The sequence below is a fragment of the Drosophila persimilis genome, unplaced genomic scaffold (assembly GCF_003286085.1).
Source record: "Drosophila persimilis strain 14011-0111.01,24,50 unplaced genomic scaffold, DperRS2 tig00000477-arrow-pilon, whole genome shotgun sequence".
Lineage (NCBI taxonomy): Eukaryota > Metazoa > Arthropoda > Insecta > Diptera > Drosophilidae > Drosophila > Drosophila persimilis.
Window position 1 is genome coordinate 4,810,771 of NW_020825313.1, and position 17,761 is coordinate 4,828,531.

The 17,761-nt window shown below is 46.8% G+C and overlaps 1 protein-coding gene across 1 annotated transcript; it reads right to left on the minus strand.

Moving 5' to 3' along the window:
- Positions 1-2,374: 2,374 nt before the first annotated feature.
- Positions 2,375-17,678, minus strand: LOC113566075 (39S ribosomal protein L3, mitochondrial-like). Its single transcript, XM_026990002.1, has 2 exons — positions 17,644-17,678; positions 2,375-2,783 (listed from the first exon to the last, which is right to left on the minus strand). The coding sequence occupies exons 1-2, from the start codon at positions 17,676-17,678 to the stop codon at positions 2,375-2,377; spliced, it is 444 nt and encodes a 147-aa protein (XP_026845803.1).
- Between the last annotated feature and the right edge of the window lie 83 nt (positions 17,679-17,761).

Below are 17,761 nucleotides of genomic sequence, written 5' to 3' on the forward strand. Positions count from 1 at the left end.
TGACGGCACGTGGACTAACTCCAGTGAGGAGTCCCTGCACATTCTACTAGACACACATTTTCCAGGGTGCACAACCATCGAGACGGCACATCTTCCAGGAGAGGGACCGGTAACCTCGATGGATCACATCCTCACAAAACGTAACATAAGCTGGGCAATAAACAGCTTCAACCCGTTCAAATCGCCAGGCCCAGACCAGGTAATCCCGGCCCAACTTCAGAAGGCCGGGGATACGGCCATAAACTGGCTACAAGGTATCTTCAGGAAGATACTGGCTGTGGGTACAATCCCGCGAACATGGCTTAAGGCAAAGATAGTCTTCATTCCCAAAGCTGGGAAAGCCTCGCACTCAGCTGCAAAAGACTTTAGACCAATCAGCCTATCGTCCTCCCTCCTCAAAACCTTTGAGAGACTCGTCGGGCTGCAACTGAGGACAACTATACACCCTCAGTTGCTGTCGGGCGCACAGCATGCCTACCGGAAAGCAAAATCCACGGAAACGGCTCTTCATGAAGTGCGGTAGAGAAATCTCTGCATCACAAAGAGTACTCACTCATAGCCTTTCTCGATATTGAGGGAGCTTTCAACAACGTTGTACCGGGTGCCATTACAGAAACAGGGCTGCAAAGTCGTGGCCTATGCGGATGACGTTGCGATTATTTTCTCGGGGAAATACCCCCAAACACTGTGCGACTTAATGTCCACAAAGCTAGCGCAACTGTCGGATTGGACGGAATCGCGCGGTCTGGGAGTAAATCCCTCAAAAACGGAACTCGTATTATTCACAAATAAATACAAGGTCCCGCCCCTCAATCCACCAATACTACAAGGATGCAGGCTCTCCTTTAGCGACAGTGCCAGTTACTTAGGGTTGGTAATTGACAAGAAGCTTAGCTGGAACCTGAATGTCAAAGACAGAGTGAAGAAGGCAATGACTGCACTCTATACATGCAAAAAAGCTATTGGGCTAAGATGGGGTATGATCCCAAGCATAGTCCAATGGATATATCAAGCTATAGTTAGACCAATACTACTCTACGGAGTTACGGTGTGGTGGCCAGCCCTATCAAAAAGGGCGATCACCAAGCAACTGGGCAAAGTCCAGCGGACTGCCGCCCTATGCATCAGCGGAGCTCTTCGCACCACCCCAAATGATGCGCTAAATGCCATCCTATGCCTACAGAGCCTTGAACTCGCAGGAAAGGAACGGGCAGAAGCAGCAGCAATACGTCTAAGAGACTCAGATCAATGGGTGACACAGTGCATAGGTCACTCAGCCATATTAAATAGCAGTACCGTCCCCTCAAAAACAGACTACCAAGTTCCAAGAGAGTATACAGACACTCCCTTCGACACAATCATCCCTCATAGAGACGAATGGCTCGAGGGACTCCCAGGCCCTGATGGGGCCATAAGCATCTTCACAGATGGATCAAAGCTGGACGACAGAGTCGGAGGGGGAATCTACTCTGAACAGCTAAACATAAGGCATTCCTTCAGACTCCCAGATCATTGCAGTGTCTTTCAAGCGGAAGTCATAGCAATCAGGGAGGCACTAGACTGCCTACAAGCGGCTGCCGTCACGGCAACCAAGCTAAACATTTATAGCGACAGCCAGGCTGCGATCAAATCGCTAAGCGCGATTTCCTCGAACTCGGCCACCGTGGCAGACTGCCGCAAATCTCTGCACGAGATGGCTCAGCAATTTGCTATTAGCCTAATTTGGGTCCCGGGCCACCGGGACATCGAGGGCAACTGTATAGCGGACGAGCTGGCCAGATCTGGCACTAAAATCCCCCTTCTCCAAGACAAGGAGGATATCTGTATGCCAATGGCCACCTGTAAGCTCATCATAAGGGAGCAATACAAGCGACTAAAAAACGATATGTGGCAAACAGTGCCACGATGTCGCACAACTCGGCAAACATGGCCGACCATGGACATGAAGCGCACCTCCGAGCTCCTCAAGTTAAGCAGGAAAAGGTGCAGCGTAGTCACACGTTCCCTCACGGGACACTGGCTAATAGGCACCCACGCTAACAGGCTGGGGGCCCCACATAACGATTTTTGTCGCAGCTGTAGAGACGAGGAAGAGGAGGAGACAGTGGAACATCTGTTCTGCTCCTGCCCGGCTCTCAGCAGAAGAAGGCTACAGCACCTGGGCTCAGCCTTTCTACACGACATCTCAGAGATGTCCAAACTATGTCCCAGAAGGATAGCGAACTTTGTGAGAGCATCTGGATGGGATAATTGCTGACAGGAAGTCTCACAACGCAGGAAGGAAATGATCCTATGCGGTATCACAACGGGCCGAAACCGGCCTAAGTGTGACGGGCTCCGAGCGAGCCCGGCAGCCGCCTCAACCTAACCTAACCTATATAATAGTTTCATCCTTAAACTTGTGCATCTGTTCATACCAAATGTCCTCAAAAGTAGTGTCCACCTCACCGCAAAATTTCGGAAATGGCGGAGCTTGCTTCAGCTTCCGCAGGGGCAAAATCGTATCGTATATATATACGAGGCCACCGGTAGGTCCAGGCACTGAGCTACCTTGCACCCACATGACATTGTACTTTGCGTTAGTGCGCCAAATTCGCAGGCCTTTAAGAACACGCCAACGATTACCCATATGACCAGGCATCTTTGTACCAGGCCAGACACGTCCCTTTTCGCCACCACCTCCAATGTTACCGGGACGGCGATGAGTCTTGGTAACGCCATGTGAAGCAGGCATGCCCTTGTAGCCGTGTCGCTTGACTAAACCTTGGAAGCCGTGGTCCACGCTATAACGAAAAGCCAGACAAATTAAAAGCTATTAGACCATTCATTAATCGAAATATAACTAAAATTCCATTTTAATGTTGCAAAGTTAGATAGTACAGAAAAATTCATCAAGAATTTTGCATTTAAAATGCTAAGCAGGGTTTATTTATACATAGTTGGCAATCACAGTGACACGAAGCTATCTCTCAGTTCGCAAATATGGTTTCACAGTTTCGTGGTGTATGAGCAAAACTCTTATTTGGGCGACACATTGAGAAAAGATCAAATTAGTTTTTGCCCAATTCACTCAAGCAACGACAGATTTTTAGCCTCTTTTGCTACTGTCTTTTACTGGGCAATTTGTCGCGAACAAACGACAAAGGTGTCTTGACTGAAATGTGTTGACTATTGACGCTTAAAGGAATTAGCAAAAATCAGAAACTTTGCAAATCTATACAAATCTTGTATGTGTGTAAAGTGTTGTTAGTGTTGTCGTCTCGACCGGACACAAAAAACATATAACACAAGCGAAGACAGAAAATGTTTTGCTCAGTGAGAGAGCGAGTGTACGTTGTTTTCTGTTTTGTCAGTGACCAGACCGACCACACAGGAAAAAAGTGTTGACCGTTATTTTCGAGCTCTGATCAAAACACTTTTAATTCATAGTTTTTGAATTTCTGATTTGTCTTATTTATTATATTTGGTAATTGTCGGGTCAAGCAGCTTAAATATTTTAAATTATTGCCAGTGGTGCGGCCCAAGGGAAATGCATTTTGGTGTTGTCGTTTCCAATGCCCCCACTGCAAAGATCATTTGCTATCGCATATGCGCATGCAGCGGAATTCTTTCGTCTCCTTATGTCGCAATCTCTCGGACTCGGCTTAACAGCGTCCCCGAGCAGCTCTAACGCTCTCGGGCTATCATACTCTCTCGCTCGCGTCTAAGCTAGCTGCATAGGGCCCGGCCATTTGTCCCGTCAGCCCTTGCATTTTCAGTCTTGAGCTAATCGTCGCAGCTATTAGATTAACATCCTCGCATCAATCGTTCGCCCAATCATCCCCATATGTACATACGCAATAAGTTGGTTTACATATGCAAATAAATTGTGAATTATAAACAGCCTTTCGACTTTCATTAACTTCAAATTGCAACAGTTATTAAAAACGCTTTAAAAAAGTAGAAAAGTTTTTCTAATGAATTAACCGAAAACTTTGGGTGGCTGTAATTTAAATTATTTATTCGGCGGGGCGAAAAATTGATACGCTCGATTTATTTCAATGTTGGCGAACAACTATATTTCCTTCACAATTCAAATCTCTTACTCTAGCTAACGTACGGTGGCAAAGCGGGGCGAATTCGCCAAGAGCGAGAGAGCGAGCTTTTATTGCGCTCCCGCTTTGCCCTAGCCTAACTTACACTAGACTTCATAATTAAGATCAATAACTAATAATCGCCGCCATGGATGGAAGGTCACGCAACACCGGCCCCGTTGAACGCATGCATCGGCTTCAACACATTGGGAGCGGCGCTAATTTGTATGTATGGCCCGCCGAAAAACCGCTCCAGTGCTAGTCCTTATTTCGACGACCCTGACCATGCCGTCCTCTCCTGCGTGCGTGGCGATGACCCTCCCCACGAGCCACTCCTGAGGCGGCAGATTGTCCTCGGCCACGATGACGAGGTCTCCTTCCTCGGGGTTCGGTTGCTGGTGCCATTTGCCCCGAATTTGCACCCCCAGGACATATTCGCGGGACCATCGCTGCCAAAACGCTCGCCTGACTGACGAGACAAGTCGCCATCGCCGCAAACAACTGAGACTCTCCTGGTCCGGAGTCCGCAGTGCTGGGGGGGCGATGAGCGACCCGCCTGTCAGCAGGTGACCGGGTGTTAGGGCCTCGCCATCGCTTGGATCTTGGCTGATGGCTCCCAGCGGCCTCGAGTTCATTATGGCCTCGATTCCGACGAGGACTGTGGCGAGCTCTTCGGCGGCTAGGAGCGCGCTGCCTACCGCCCGTAGGAGTAGGCCCTTGGCAGTTTTTACACCTATCTTCCATAGCCCTCCCATGTGAGGAGCTCGCGGCGGTATGAACGCAAATTCGCATCCGTTTTTTGACGCGAAGTCGCGAATTGTGTCTCCCTGCTCCTTGAGCCTGATCCGCAGAGCGCTGAGATGGCGGCTCGCTCCGACGAAGTTCGTCCCGTTGTCGCAATGAACGACTTGGGGATATCCTCGGCGCCCGACGAACCTTTGGAAAGCCAACAAAAAACAGTCAGTGGTTAGATCGGAAACTATTTCTAGGTGAACCGCCTTGGACGCAAAACAAACAAAAAGCGAAATGTATGACTTGTATCCTTCCGCGAATTTTCAATGTCGTGTGCACTGGTCCACAAAAATCAACGCCGCAAATTGAAAATGGGCGGAGAGCACGGAGTCGATCTGCGGGTAAATTCCCCATGAGTTGCGTCAGCAATCGAGGCTTGTATTTAAAACAGCGCATACACGATCGAACTGTCTGACGGCAGACCTCCTGAGCGTTCACTATCCAAACGCTCTGTCGAAGGATGCTCACAAGTGCTCGTGGGCCGACATGAAAATTCGAATGGTGCAGATGACGAATATAGCTTCGCACGAATGGCGAGCGCTTAGTCAAAAGCAGAGGAAACTTGGCATCGTATGATATAGGAGCTTTGGCTAGTCGCCCCCCCACTCACAACAACGAAAAGTTGCACCAAGTCCCTGTGTCTTCATGGATGAAAGGGTTCAACCGCTGAATACTAGGACCAATTGTAGATCCTTTCCTAACCTTTTCGATTTCTCCTTGATACTCGTGATGCTGGACGATTTCGACAATTTTATAAAAGGCTTCATTGTATTCGGTCGGTGAGATAGTTTTTTCGAAATTTAGGCTTGGGTCTTTACATTTTCTTATAAAGCGGAACACATACACGAACACTCTAAACAGTTTGAGGTGTGACGAGAATCCCTCGATGACATCTAACAGCTCCGAACTTCGCACAGCAGCGGTCAGCCCGACCGCAGTCTTCCTCTTTTCCAGCTGAATATCATCGGAGTGTTCGAAATGAGCGTTCTTGGGCCAGTTTTCTTCTTCCTCTTTCAGAAATTATGGTCCTTCGAACCAAATTGACTGAACGATTTCGTCGACGTCGCAACCTCTTGAGACAATATCTGCTGGGTTCTGTTTCGTGGGTACATGCCGCCACGTAGCATCATCTGACCACTCTTGAATCTCAGCCACTCTATTTGAAACGAAAGTCGACAATGGATGAGACCGGATCCAATGAAGAGTTACCTCTGAATCCGACCAATAAACGACTCGTTCAATGGGCACGTTTAATAGGGGCTTGATTCTGTGACAGAGATCTGCGAGAAGGTGAGCGGCACATATCTCAAGCCTTGGGAGCGTTTTGGTTTTGAGCGGCGCTACTTTGGATTTCGAAGTCAACAATGATATTTTTAAACCTTCTGCAGTTCTGCTACGTATATAGACGCCCGCTCCATAGGCTCTCATGGAGGCGTCAGCAAAGGCATGTATTTGAACCGCTGACATCGGATCGGAATACACAAACCGAGATATGTTAAGCCAAAGCTCCTGCAATAGGATCTTGCCTTTTATAACGATAGGACTTAATAAACCAAGGGGGTCAAACAACTTTGATGTCACCGATAGTATGTTCCGTTTTGTCGCTCGGAGACCCATAACTGAATTGTCAATTTTGAACTCAAAGGTAGGTAACCATGAGATTCCTAACGCCTTTGTCGACTCTGAATTATGGGTTTGGCTGTGCTCTCAGATGCGGTGATCTCGGGTGAGTTTGAAAACCACTTAGTCAACTCAAACCCTGCGGTCTGAAGAACCTGAGACACTTCGGACTTAATTGCCCTTAGCTCCTCTACGCATGCAGCACCAGTCAACAAGTCATCGACGTAAAAGTCGGACCCAATAACGTTAGCAGCTCTAGGGAATGAGAGCTTCGCAGACTCACTCAACCTTTTCAAACACCGGATAGCTAAGAATGGGGCTGGTACAGTCCCATAGGTTACAGTGTTGAGCTTGTATAATCTCAAGGATTCAGAAGGGTCTCTTCTCCACACTATGAGCTGAAACTGCCGATCCGCTTCGTTCACCATCACTTGGCGATACATCTTTTTAACATCAGCAGTCAGGGCAAACCTATGCAGACGGAAACGGAGCAGTGTCGAGTATAATTCCTCTTGAATGGTAGGTCCCACCATCAGAATGTCATTTAAGGCCACCTGTGAGGACGTCTTGGACGAAGCATCGAACACGACTCGGAGCTTGGTATACGTACTTTGGGGCCTCAGAACACACTGATGAGAGATTACGTAGTGTGGAGTAGAAGGAATCGTATTGTCAGTAGGAGACATATGATCTAAGGAGAGGTACTCTTCCATGAATTCCAAGTACATTTTCTTCAACTCAGGGTCACGATGCAATCGTCTTTCAAGCGACAAAAACCGCCGTTTCGCAACCTCAAAGGAGTTGCCTAAACAATTTGGATCTGATTTAAACGGGAGCCCTACTTCGAACCGACCTGATGATAGTACCTGAGTCGTCTTACGATAGTGTTCTTCACATAGCTTGTGCTCAGGTGTGGCAATTTTCTTGGTAGATGGCATTTCTCCCAGTGACCAAAACTTTTTCAAGGTCCTATCGATGGATACTAGCAACTCTTCACTGCAACTCAAACTGTTTGTCATTTGAGGAGCAGAACTCCTGGAAACATATTTTCCCGACACAACCCAACCAAGAAGGGTTTTCTGAAGAGTTGGAAACCTTGGACCTTGTTTAATTTGACCAACAGCTAATAATTCAAAGAACGATTCTTCTCCAATTAACATATCTATTCTTTGTGGCTTGTAGCAATAAGGGTCTGCCAGTGGTAGGTTCTCTGGGATTCGCCAGTCAGTCACATTCACTGACTGGTCAGAGTGATAACCTGATATTGATTTCAGGATGCAAAAATCAAAGGATAACTCACTACCATTTATTCGCTACTTCACCACTGTGTGTATTTTATCCTTTACTTGAGAATTAGATTCACCAATTCCAAGCAAGTTAATACAGGACTCCTCTCTACGGATCTGTAAGCGATTAGCGAGGTCCTCGGTAATGAAATTTGTTTGTGATCCAGAGTCGAGCAGAGCTCTGGCCAGAATGTGTTCACCGCTCTTAGTTCGGATGTTTACGATCGACGTAGCCAGAATTACCCTGTCCAACGCTGTCGCATGCAAAACATGTGACGTGGAAGGTTGATTCTGATTTGATGGAGGAGAAGGACTCTCTTGGGGTGGTGGCAACGCGAGACTATTAGCCGACACTGTGTATCGATGCAATAATGTATGATGTGAGCGGCTGCACACTCGACATTTATTGGCTTTGCATTTTACAACACCGTGGCCTTTTCGCAGACAATTAATGCATAGGGATGCCGACTTAGCAAACTCAAACCTTTGCATCACCGAGAGACGCGAAAATGGAGGGCAATTTGACACTACATGGTCTCCTGAATTGCAGTAGCTACAAGTTTGCTGAGTTCTACTGTTCGTGGAAGTGGAAGAACAAGTAAATGAACTGCGATTATGTTGCTTGCTTGGCATGACTTTGTCTTGCCTTGGCTTGGTCGATTCTTCAGCAGACAGATGCTGGTATCGACGATTCAAGACTTTCTCAAAGTCGGACCAAAGCGGCAACTTCTCATAAGTAAGCTGTTCATCCCACTTTTGTTTCGTCAGAGGGTCGACTCTGTTTAAAACGAGATGAATGAGCATTGCATTCGAAATTTTTGTATCATCACCGATCAACAGTAACGATCCGTAAATCGACGAAACAGTATCGATTAGAGTTCTTAGAGATGATGCAGATTGATGCGATATTGTCGGCAGATTGAACAATGTGGAAATATTATTCGTGAAAATCAAATAATCGTTGTGATATACTCGTTTTAGGCCAGCCATGGCCTTTCCTTAATTTGCCTCGGTGACTTGGAACGCCTTTATTGTTCCTAATGCTTCATCAGAGAGGCACGAAATCAAATGATTAAATTTTTCGATCACCGGTATGCTGTTGTCGCTATGGACTAGTCTCTCAAAAAGGCTAATGAAATTTTTGAATTCCGAGTGTTTACCACTAAATTTGGGTAATGCCAATTTCGGAAGTCTAGCATGAGTTGGGGCTGAAGAAGACACTGGCTTCGTCTCGCTTGCTGCATCAAAGGCGGCGATAAGCATTATCTTTCCCTTGGTGACAATCGTCAGCTCTTCCAACTCGGCTGCATATGCATCATCACCTGTTATGTCCTCGATTTGCTCCTGCAAATGGTTAGCCTTTTCAATTGAAGCATTCAAACAATCTAATCTACATTGTAATTCCGGTAATTGCAAAGGAATCGACCCTTGATCTAATCGATCCTCTAAGCGGCGAATGCTTTTTACTCGACTTTTGAGCTTAATCTTTAAGTCTTCAAGAGTGGATTTACTGTTTTCTGCCATAATATTTGTGTATGAAGATTTTACGCAACAAACCACTATTATTTCTATTTATTTATTTATTATTATTATTTTTTTTTTTAAATGTTTGAACGAGAACGATAATCGAAAACGAATTTTAATTGAATGTCGAGGCACGAGGTATCAAGGGAAAGAGTAGTTGCAAGTGACGGCCGAAAACAATATACCCCTTAGATACAGGGTAGCGCGTCACTTGGCAAGTAACAGCCGAAAAGAATATACCCGTTAGATACAGGGTAGAGCGTCACTTGGCGCACCGTTAAGCTCAAGAGCGGCAACGAAAATTCTCCCAACAAATACAACGCAAGCAGCAGTGGAGAAGCGAAAGCGAAAACGAAATAATGCACCGGTGCTGCTGCTTGTATGTATGTGTGGAAACTTTCTATACGCCGTGGCTTGGGTGAACGAACGAACAAACTTTCTTGTGAGGTTCTAACGACGAGAAAGGTAGAACAAAATAAAGGGGGGGGGGAGGACGACAGTGATTGCAGTAAACGATAGATGTATGTACATATAACTGTTGCGTCCAAATAGCGGTTCACATATGTCTGTATGTGTCGATATGTATGTATTTATGTGTGTTTAGTTATATTTATGCAATTACTAATAAAATGCATGCAATCAAGCTCTACTATATGTATATCATACGTCTGTGCCTAGAATTGAAAGCGATGTGCAATGTTTTCAGCACAAGACACCTCAAAGAGAGATCTGAATGTCTTTTGCTCAGCCTTCAATTTTCTGCACAAATACCTCTGATTCCTCTTTTGGATCTTTGAATCCAACTGCTACTTTCCTGGCTTTATCGCAGGGCATCCCTCGGCGGTAGCAGAAACTTGCACAAAAATTATTCTTGGCGCGACCGACGCGATGATATTATGCAAATTGATTGCCGATTGACACACACACCACGACGCGGGCAACGAATATGTTTGCATATACTGCAATTTCTTGTGTCACTGTCATTTATTGTTGTTGCCTATAATTAACTTTACAGTCCACCCGGGGGCGCCATGAAAAATTAGAAGAGTTTTTCTAATGAATTAACCGAAAACTTTGGGTGGCTGTAATTTAAACTATTTATTCGGCGGGGCGAAAAATTGATACGCTCGATCTATTTCTATCTATTTCCTTCACAATTAAAATCTCTTACTCTAGCTAACCTACGGTGGCAAAGCGGGGCGAATTCGCCAAGAGCGAGAGAGCGAGCTTTTATTGCGCTCCCGCTTTGCCCTAGCCTAACTTACACTAGACTTCATAATTAAGATCAATAACTAATAATCGCCGCCATGGATGGAAGGTCACGCAACACGCTTAATAGCTTAACAGTAATCGTGGAATTAGCCATTTATTGTCATATAAAGTTTCTATGTTGCAAGCTTTGCAATAAATAAACGAGGGAGAACGTTGTGAGTTACATAGTCGGTACGACTCTCCTCCGCCAGACGGCGCTAACATTGAACGACACGACAAAGAGTGCGTAGCGACAGAAAATGGTTTTGTTACTTTTGGCTATAATAATAATCCGATCTGATCAAAATTCGGAAGTCTGGTACATATGGTCATTCTCTATGATTGCGGATGCCACAGATTTTCGTCCTTTGCGGAGCAGAAGTGAGTGGCGCCATTCCTTACGATTCCTTACACAGATCAATTTTCACCACAAATCTAATATACCCCTATACTCATTTTGAGTATCGGGTATAACGAGGGGGAACGCTGTGACCGCGGCGACCGCAACTCAAGATTTATACCCGATACTTAGTCAGTACGGCTCTTCTCCGGCAGACACCGCTAATATTAAACGACACGACAAAGAGTGCGTGCGAGAATGACAGATAATCTGGGCGTGTCGTCAGGCGCTGAAAATTGATTCGTTCCTTTCGGCTATAAAAATGATCCCATCTGATCCAGATTCAGCAATCTGATAGATATGGTCATTCTCTATGAGTTTTCTAGTATGTTCAATATTGTGGATGCCACAGATTTTCGTCGTTTGTGGGGGCGTAAGGGAGTGGGGCGAAATTTTGAAACAAACTTGTCAAGGTCCGATATCACAGGAGTGTGGATTATAGATACTGAGATCCTTGAATTCAAATTTTTCAATAGGCAAAGTCGACCATGAAACCTGTGTGTTAGAGAGAGACAGAGTGAGAGAGAATGACGTTTTCTTGATTCTGGCTATAATATTTAAAAGATCTGGTTCAGATTTTGCACTTTAGAAGATATATTCATCCTCTACGATTCGGCTTCTTCTGTTTTCTTGTATCTTTGAAATTGTGGATGCCACAGATTTTCGCCCTTTGTGGAGGTGGAAGTGGGCGGGTCGAAGTTTTAAAATATTCTTGTTTAGTGGACGTTGACATGCAATGACTACATATTTCAAGAGGCGATGCAATTACTGCACCGTCAAGTGGCCCGTGTGACACCAGCAGAAGGCTGTTACGCGAGCATGCAGGAAAGATATTAGAGAAGATTAGCACTAAAGTTTCTAATAGAACTGGGCATGCATTCAAAATAAAAACGAGGGGGAACGTTGTGAGTTGCTGCGGACACCGCAACTCTACGGTTATACCCGATACTAAGTCAGTATGGCTCTCCTCCGGCAGACGCCGCTAATATTAAACGACACGACAAAGAATGCGTGCGAGAGAGACAGAAAATCAGTCTGAGCGTGACGTCGGGCGCTGCGTAGGCACTGAAAATTGATTTGTTCCTTTTGGCTATAAAAATGATCTGATCTGATCCAGATTCAGCAACCTGATAGATATGGTCACTATTTATGATTCTGCGTTTTTAGTTTTCTCGAATGTGCAATATTGTTGATGCAACAGCTTTCGTCCTTTGTGTGGGCGGAAGGGGGTGGGGCGAAATTTTGAGATATACGTTTTATAGTGAGATCTAACAGGAGTACGGACACTAAATTTGGTTACTCTAGCCTTAATACTCTCTGAGATTTGTGAATATCCCCAGATTTGCATCCTTTGCGGGGGCGGAAGGGGGTGTGGCGAAATTTTGAAACAAACTCGTCTCGGTCCGATATATTAGGAGTGTGGATACCAAATTCGGTTGCTCTAGCTTTTATAGTCTCTGAGATCTAGGCGCTAATGTTTTACTCTAAGCAAAGCCGCCTATGCTACGTGTGTGTTAGAGAGAGACAGGGCGAGAAAAAATGAAATTGTTTTCTTGATGCTGGCTATAATAATAATACGATCAGATTCTGCAGTCTAAAAGATATGGTCATTCTCTACGATTCTGCGTTTTTGGTTTTATCGTATCTTTAAAAATGTGGATGCCACAGATTTTCGTCCTTTGTGGGGGCGGAAGTGGGCGGGGCAAAGTTTTGAAACATTTTTGGAGCAGTGACATATCACAGAAGTCTGGATCCAAAACATCGTTGCTCTAGCTCTTATAGTCTTTGAGCACTATGCGCTGAAGGGGACGGACAGACGGACAGACGGACGGACGGACAGACAGACAAGGCTCAATCGACTCGGCTATTGATGCTGATCAAGAATATATATACTTTATGAGGTCGGAAACGATTCCTTCTGGACGTTACACACATCCACTTTTACCACAAATCTAATATACCCCAATACTCATTTTGAGTATCGGGTATAATAAAAATACCACTACAATTACTAATTACTAATTACTAGAAAGATGTGTAAGGATTAGTAATTTAATAAGAGGAAGAGAATTAGTGGTGGATATGATATGGCAGAGGGAATTATAATCCGAGCATAAGACCCTAAACGGTTTAGTTAAGGAATAATTCGATCTACAAAGTGGAAGGAACAACGGTATAAAACTTCTAGTAAGTCTAATAGGGATCGTGAAGTTTATGCGGCTTAACAGTTTAGGGCTGTCTATGTCACCCCTGATCAAGTTGTGCATAAAAATCACATCAAGCATTTTTCTACGGTTAACTAAGGGGAATAGGAGGTTTACTAATAGCAGTCTACTAGAGTAAGATGGGAAGAGATGCGGTTGAAGAGGCATGGTTTTTGCCCTCCGCCACTTTAAGAGGAGTACCGAGCTCCTTTGCGGTGTTTTTAATATTTAAATTTGAGTTTGGCATTGTTGGTCCCACGAGTAGACGGGAAGGGTTTAGTCACCCGGGGCATAGCCCGCGTGCCCCGGGAAGTCTGATGTAAAATGGAGGTCTACAGGTATCCCGAGTTCGCATATTAACAACCGAGCAACCCCTCGACCATGCATCCTTCGGCATATGACAGTGTCACCTTGGATTGGGGTTATTTCACTGAGAGTTTTCTTCTCTCCGCCCGACTACAATTAGTAAGCATCCTGGCAGAGACATGACCGTACCAGGACCTGTTTCCAGCCGCCCTCACGGGGAGAGTATAGTCGCACTTCCAGCAGTGTGTACAGTTACGGTGGGGTCCGATTCTCTCGTGACCCCCTGTATCCTAGGGCGTAAAGCACAGTCGCCTCGGATTCAGGACAAGCCAAGAACCAGAGACGCCTGTGCCCCGTTCCGAGATTACAGTTGCGACAAGCATGTAAACGTCCTTTCTAACGTTGTTAACATCGTAATAGTCTTCTACCATCCTCTGAATAATGTCATCCAATCATACAGCTAGGAGGCAGGTCCGCGGTGAAGGCATGTTTGATTTCCCGCTTACCGGCCCAAAGACAACCCAGCCCAGCTCAGTTGCAGCCGCATATGGTCCCTGTCCGGCAAACAGTCACGATCTAATTGGAAATCCCAAATGTCCGTGATCCAGTCCAATGAATATCTTCGTCACTGCGTTTGTGTGGGGCCTAATTGGCAGGCTAGCATTAGGTTAGGTTAAGGCGGTAGCCGGGAGGGGGGGGGATAAGAGCCTCCCGCCCCCAAGCTCACTTGGACCTATAAACAGGTCCGTTGTGTTGCCGCATGGGCATGTGCCCCTTCGCGTTGCCCGAACCGTGAGAGCATACTACTGCAGGTTAAGGGCAGTCCCATCCGGTGGCTTGGATGTATTTGGACAAGGTCCCTGGTTTGATTACGGATAGGTCCGAAATGTCCGTGAGGAAAGCGGCCCCGAGTATGAAGACGACGATTTCCAAGGGCTGGGCAGTGGCAGAAGAAGTGGGGGACCGATTCCTCCTCCTCCTCGTCGCGACAACTCCTGCAGAAGTCGTTATGAGGGATTGACAGTCTAGAGGCGTGAGTGCCGATCTGCCAGTGTCCCGTAATGGCTCTAGTAACTGCAGAGCACTGTGCTCTGCTGAGTTTATACAGCTCTGCTGAGCGCTTCTTCGATCGATATGGCCATATCAATCTTGAGACTTTACAGGAAACGGTTTGCTGCCATCTCCTATTGGCATTTTGCTCGAACAATTCGTGCGTTAGGAGCCTGCACGTAGCCAAGGGCATCGCTACTTGCTCCCTCTCCGATGGGAGAGGAATCGTAGTACCCTGGCTGGCTAGCTCGTCGGCGGCGTCATTCCCCTCGATGTCCCTGTGGCCGGGGACCCATATAAGGAAGAGATCTAACTGCTCTGCGATCTCGTGCAGAGACCTGCGGCAGTCATTTACAGTCGCTGAGTTCGACGATATTGAGCCTAGAGCTTTGATAGCTGCTTGGCTGTCCGAGAAGACGCACACTAAGTGCGTATCTAGGAGTAGTTTGGAGACGATCGAAATGGCCTCCTTGATGGCTTCAACCTCCGCTTGGAACACACTACAGTGATCCGGGAGCCTGAAGCAATGACTGATGTTCAGCTCGTTGCAGTAGACTCCGCCTCCCACGCGGCCGTCTAGCTTTGAGCCATCAGTGTAGAAGTGGACCGCATTTGCAGGCCCTGGTTCGCCCATCTCCCAGTCCTCCCTAGATGGGATTGATACCTGGAAGGGCGTCGAGAGGTGATCACTGGGGATACAGTAATCTGTCCTCTCTGGTAATTGCGGGAGTCTCATCAGTCTGGCTTCTCGCATTCGGAGGGCGGAAAGTGTTGCCACCTTCTTTCCCATGAGATCAACCGGGAGGAGGTCCAGCACAGTATCCAGGGCTTCCCCTGGAGTAGTGCGTAGCCCGCCAGTTATGCATAGCTCTGCCATGCGTTGAACTCTGCTGAGTTTATTGAGGCCTGTCCTTTTGTCCAAGGCTGTGTCCTAGGGGGGGTGTGAGACGCAGACCGCACCGGGTATTACTAACCGGAGCGGCTGCGCCTCAGTTCCGAGTTCACAGTTGTGCGAGCCGACCCGTCATCCGTTTGTCCCCTTGTAGCACCCGATGGCTGACGGCCCCTAGGCTAGCATTAACGCCTTAAACATCTCGTCGGTGTAGAGTCAGCATCGGCTTGCTCAGGCTCGAAACGGAATACACGTTTCACAACGCATAGCGAATTGGCTTGCCTGTTCCACGATGGTTAGCTCCCTGGAGAATCCACCTCCAAACCACTGAATAGGATCTAGTCATATGAGCACTTCGTAGGCATAAAGAGCATAGTTAATGCCTCCTCACGTACCTCCACCTGTCTGGCGGAGAAGCTCCGCTGAAGTCCCTCAGCCTTTAACTGCATGTTGCCCTCCACAGATTGGACAACCTCTGAGACGGCTCTCTTGTTGCTCGCCGCGGTATTGGTCGATCCCTGCATGTAGCAATCGGCGCCTTGGTTCCCACCCTTCGATGTCCACGATAGTACACACCACGATAGCGCACCACGCACTAAAATGCACAATAGTTGGGAAAGGTATAATCGTCACAGCATGCCTTGCCCACTCCACTCGCTTGCTTGTACGGAGTTTGGCCACAAGTTCTTCCAGAAGTATTGGGTTGTTTAAATGCTGATCTGCCCTCGTTGACTGCAAGAAGGCAGTGAGATTACTCACACGGGTTGCAAAGGGAATAATCTTCGTCAGGCTGTGCTCCGAAATATTGGGCACCTCTCGTATTCCACTGAGCTGGCTGCGTATAAGCTACTCCGGTCGACCATATCTGAAACACAGCTGCTCCACAACAGCTCTCACGTTGCTCGGATGAATCAAGAAAGACTTGACACTCTCGCGGTGAAGTGCTTCAGTGCCTTCAACACGCGTTGGTTGTTCTCCAGATTTGTACAGTTGTACGCTTGCGTTGTCTCAGTATATGTACAAAGAAAGGTCGCCCAACCCTCGGGCTGACCTTCAAAGGCAGATCAGGAAGCTTGCGGGGCATATAGTTGCCACTGCTTCCATTTGGTGTCGTTCAGACGTACGATCCAGCTAGTGGCGTCGGCGTCGTGACGTTGCAGATGCCTACACACGGCGGCACGACTCCATGCGCTGTCTGCGCTGTACTGGTTGCGCAAAATGACATAAAATAGCTGCTACTCGCAAGCAGTGGTGGTCCGCTATAAGATGGCGACTGCTCACTCCGACCCCGTTAGGTATTACGTGCTCACATTGTTCTGGGCTCTTGCCTCTTGTCCTTTCCAGCTCCTGCTCCAACAATGCAATTCTCACCAAGAGATCCAGCAGTAGAGGTGGCTCGTTCTGTCCAAGTGCGGAAACTCCTGCTGTGGTCGTAAAACTTCTGGTCGTCAAACTACCAAGGTGACCGTAGTGGTTTGGCTAGGAATCAGCGGAGCCGACGTAACTATTATTTTCGACTTCGGCGGCCTGTTTCCTGCACCACTACTTCCAGATTGCGAAGACGCACTAGTTGTTGTGGGGGTGGATTGCCCATCCATTATTCGGTTACTTCTTCTGGGAGAATTTTGCATCCTTCTATTTCCCAGAAGCTCCAGATAATCGACGCTGCCTGCGTCTGCTTTGGATCGCTTCCTGCAGCCCAGTCCAAATATCCACGCTGGCCGCGTTCCTCTGGGCGCTGCCTGCAGCCCAGCTCAAATCGACGCAGCCTGCATCCCTAGAAATTCTCTAACTGGAGGTGGTTGACTGCCTGTACTCCAGCGCAAATTGCCCTTGCAGTTCCTTGCCTAGGACTGTGAATAAAATATCATGTCGGTGGTCACGCGGAGATGCCTTTAACAGCATCAATCAATCGGCAAGAACAGTTATTGTCGCATGCAGCTGCTGCTGCTGACCCCTGCTGGTTCTGAGCTGCCGCACCGCTGCTATGCTGTTTTATTCTATAAAGTACGTCGATACACAACCTAGCAAAATATTGCCAAAAAATTCTTACCGCAGTATGTCCTCCTGCTTTAACCACGAGACAGTGAAACAGTGAAGCTTAAAACCCTGGCGGCACCTCATGGTAGCTGAAAGTATGCCTGTTCGTTTGTAGCTAGAAATTCACCTTTTATCGATATAAATTAAATACTAGATCTAAAACTACCCCGCCTATATCGGTCAATTATCGTCCGACGACACTTACCATACCCTTTTTACGTTTGGTTTGTTCTTTTTCATGGTTTTATATAGTTTATTTTGTATAACTTTCATTTTATTAGATATAAAGACTTTTTTAATTGATAGAAAATAAAACTAATCAC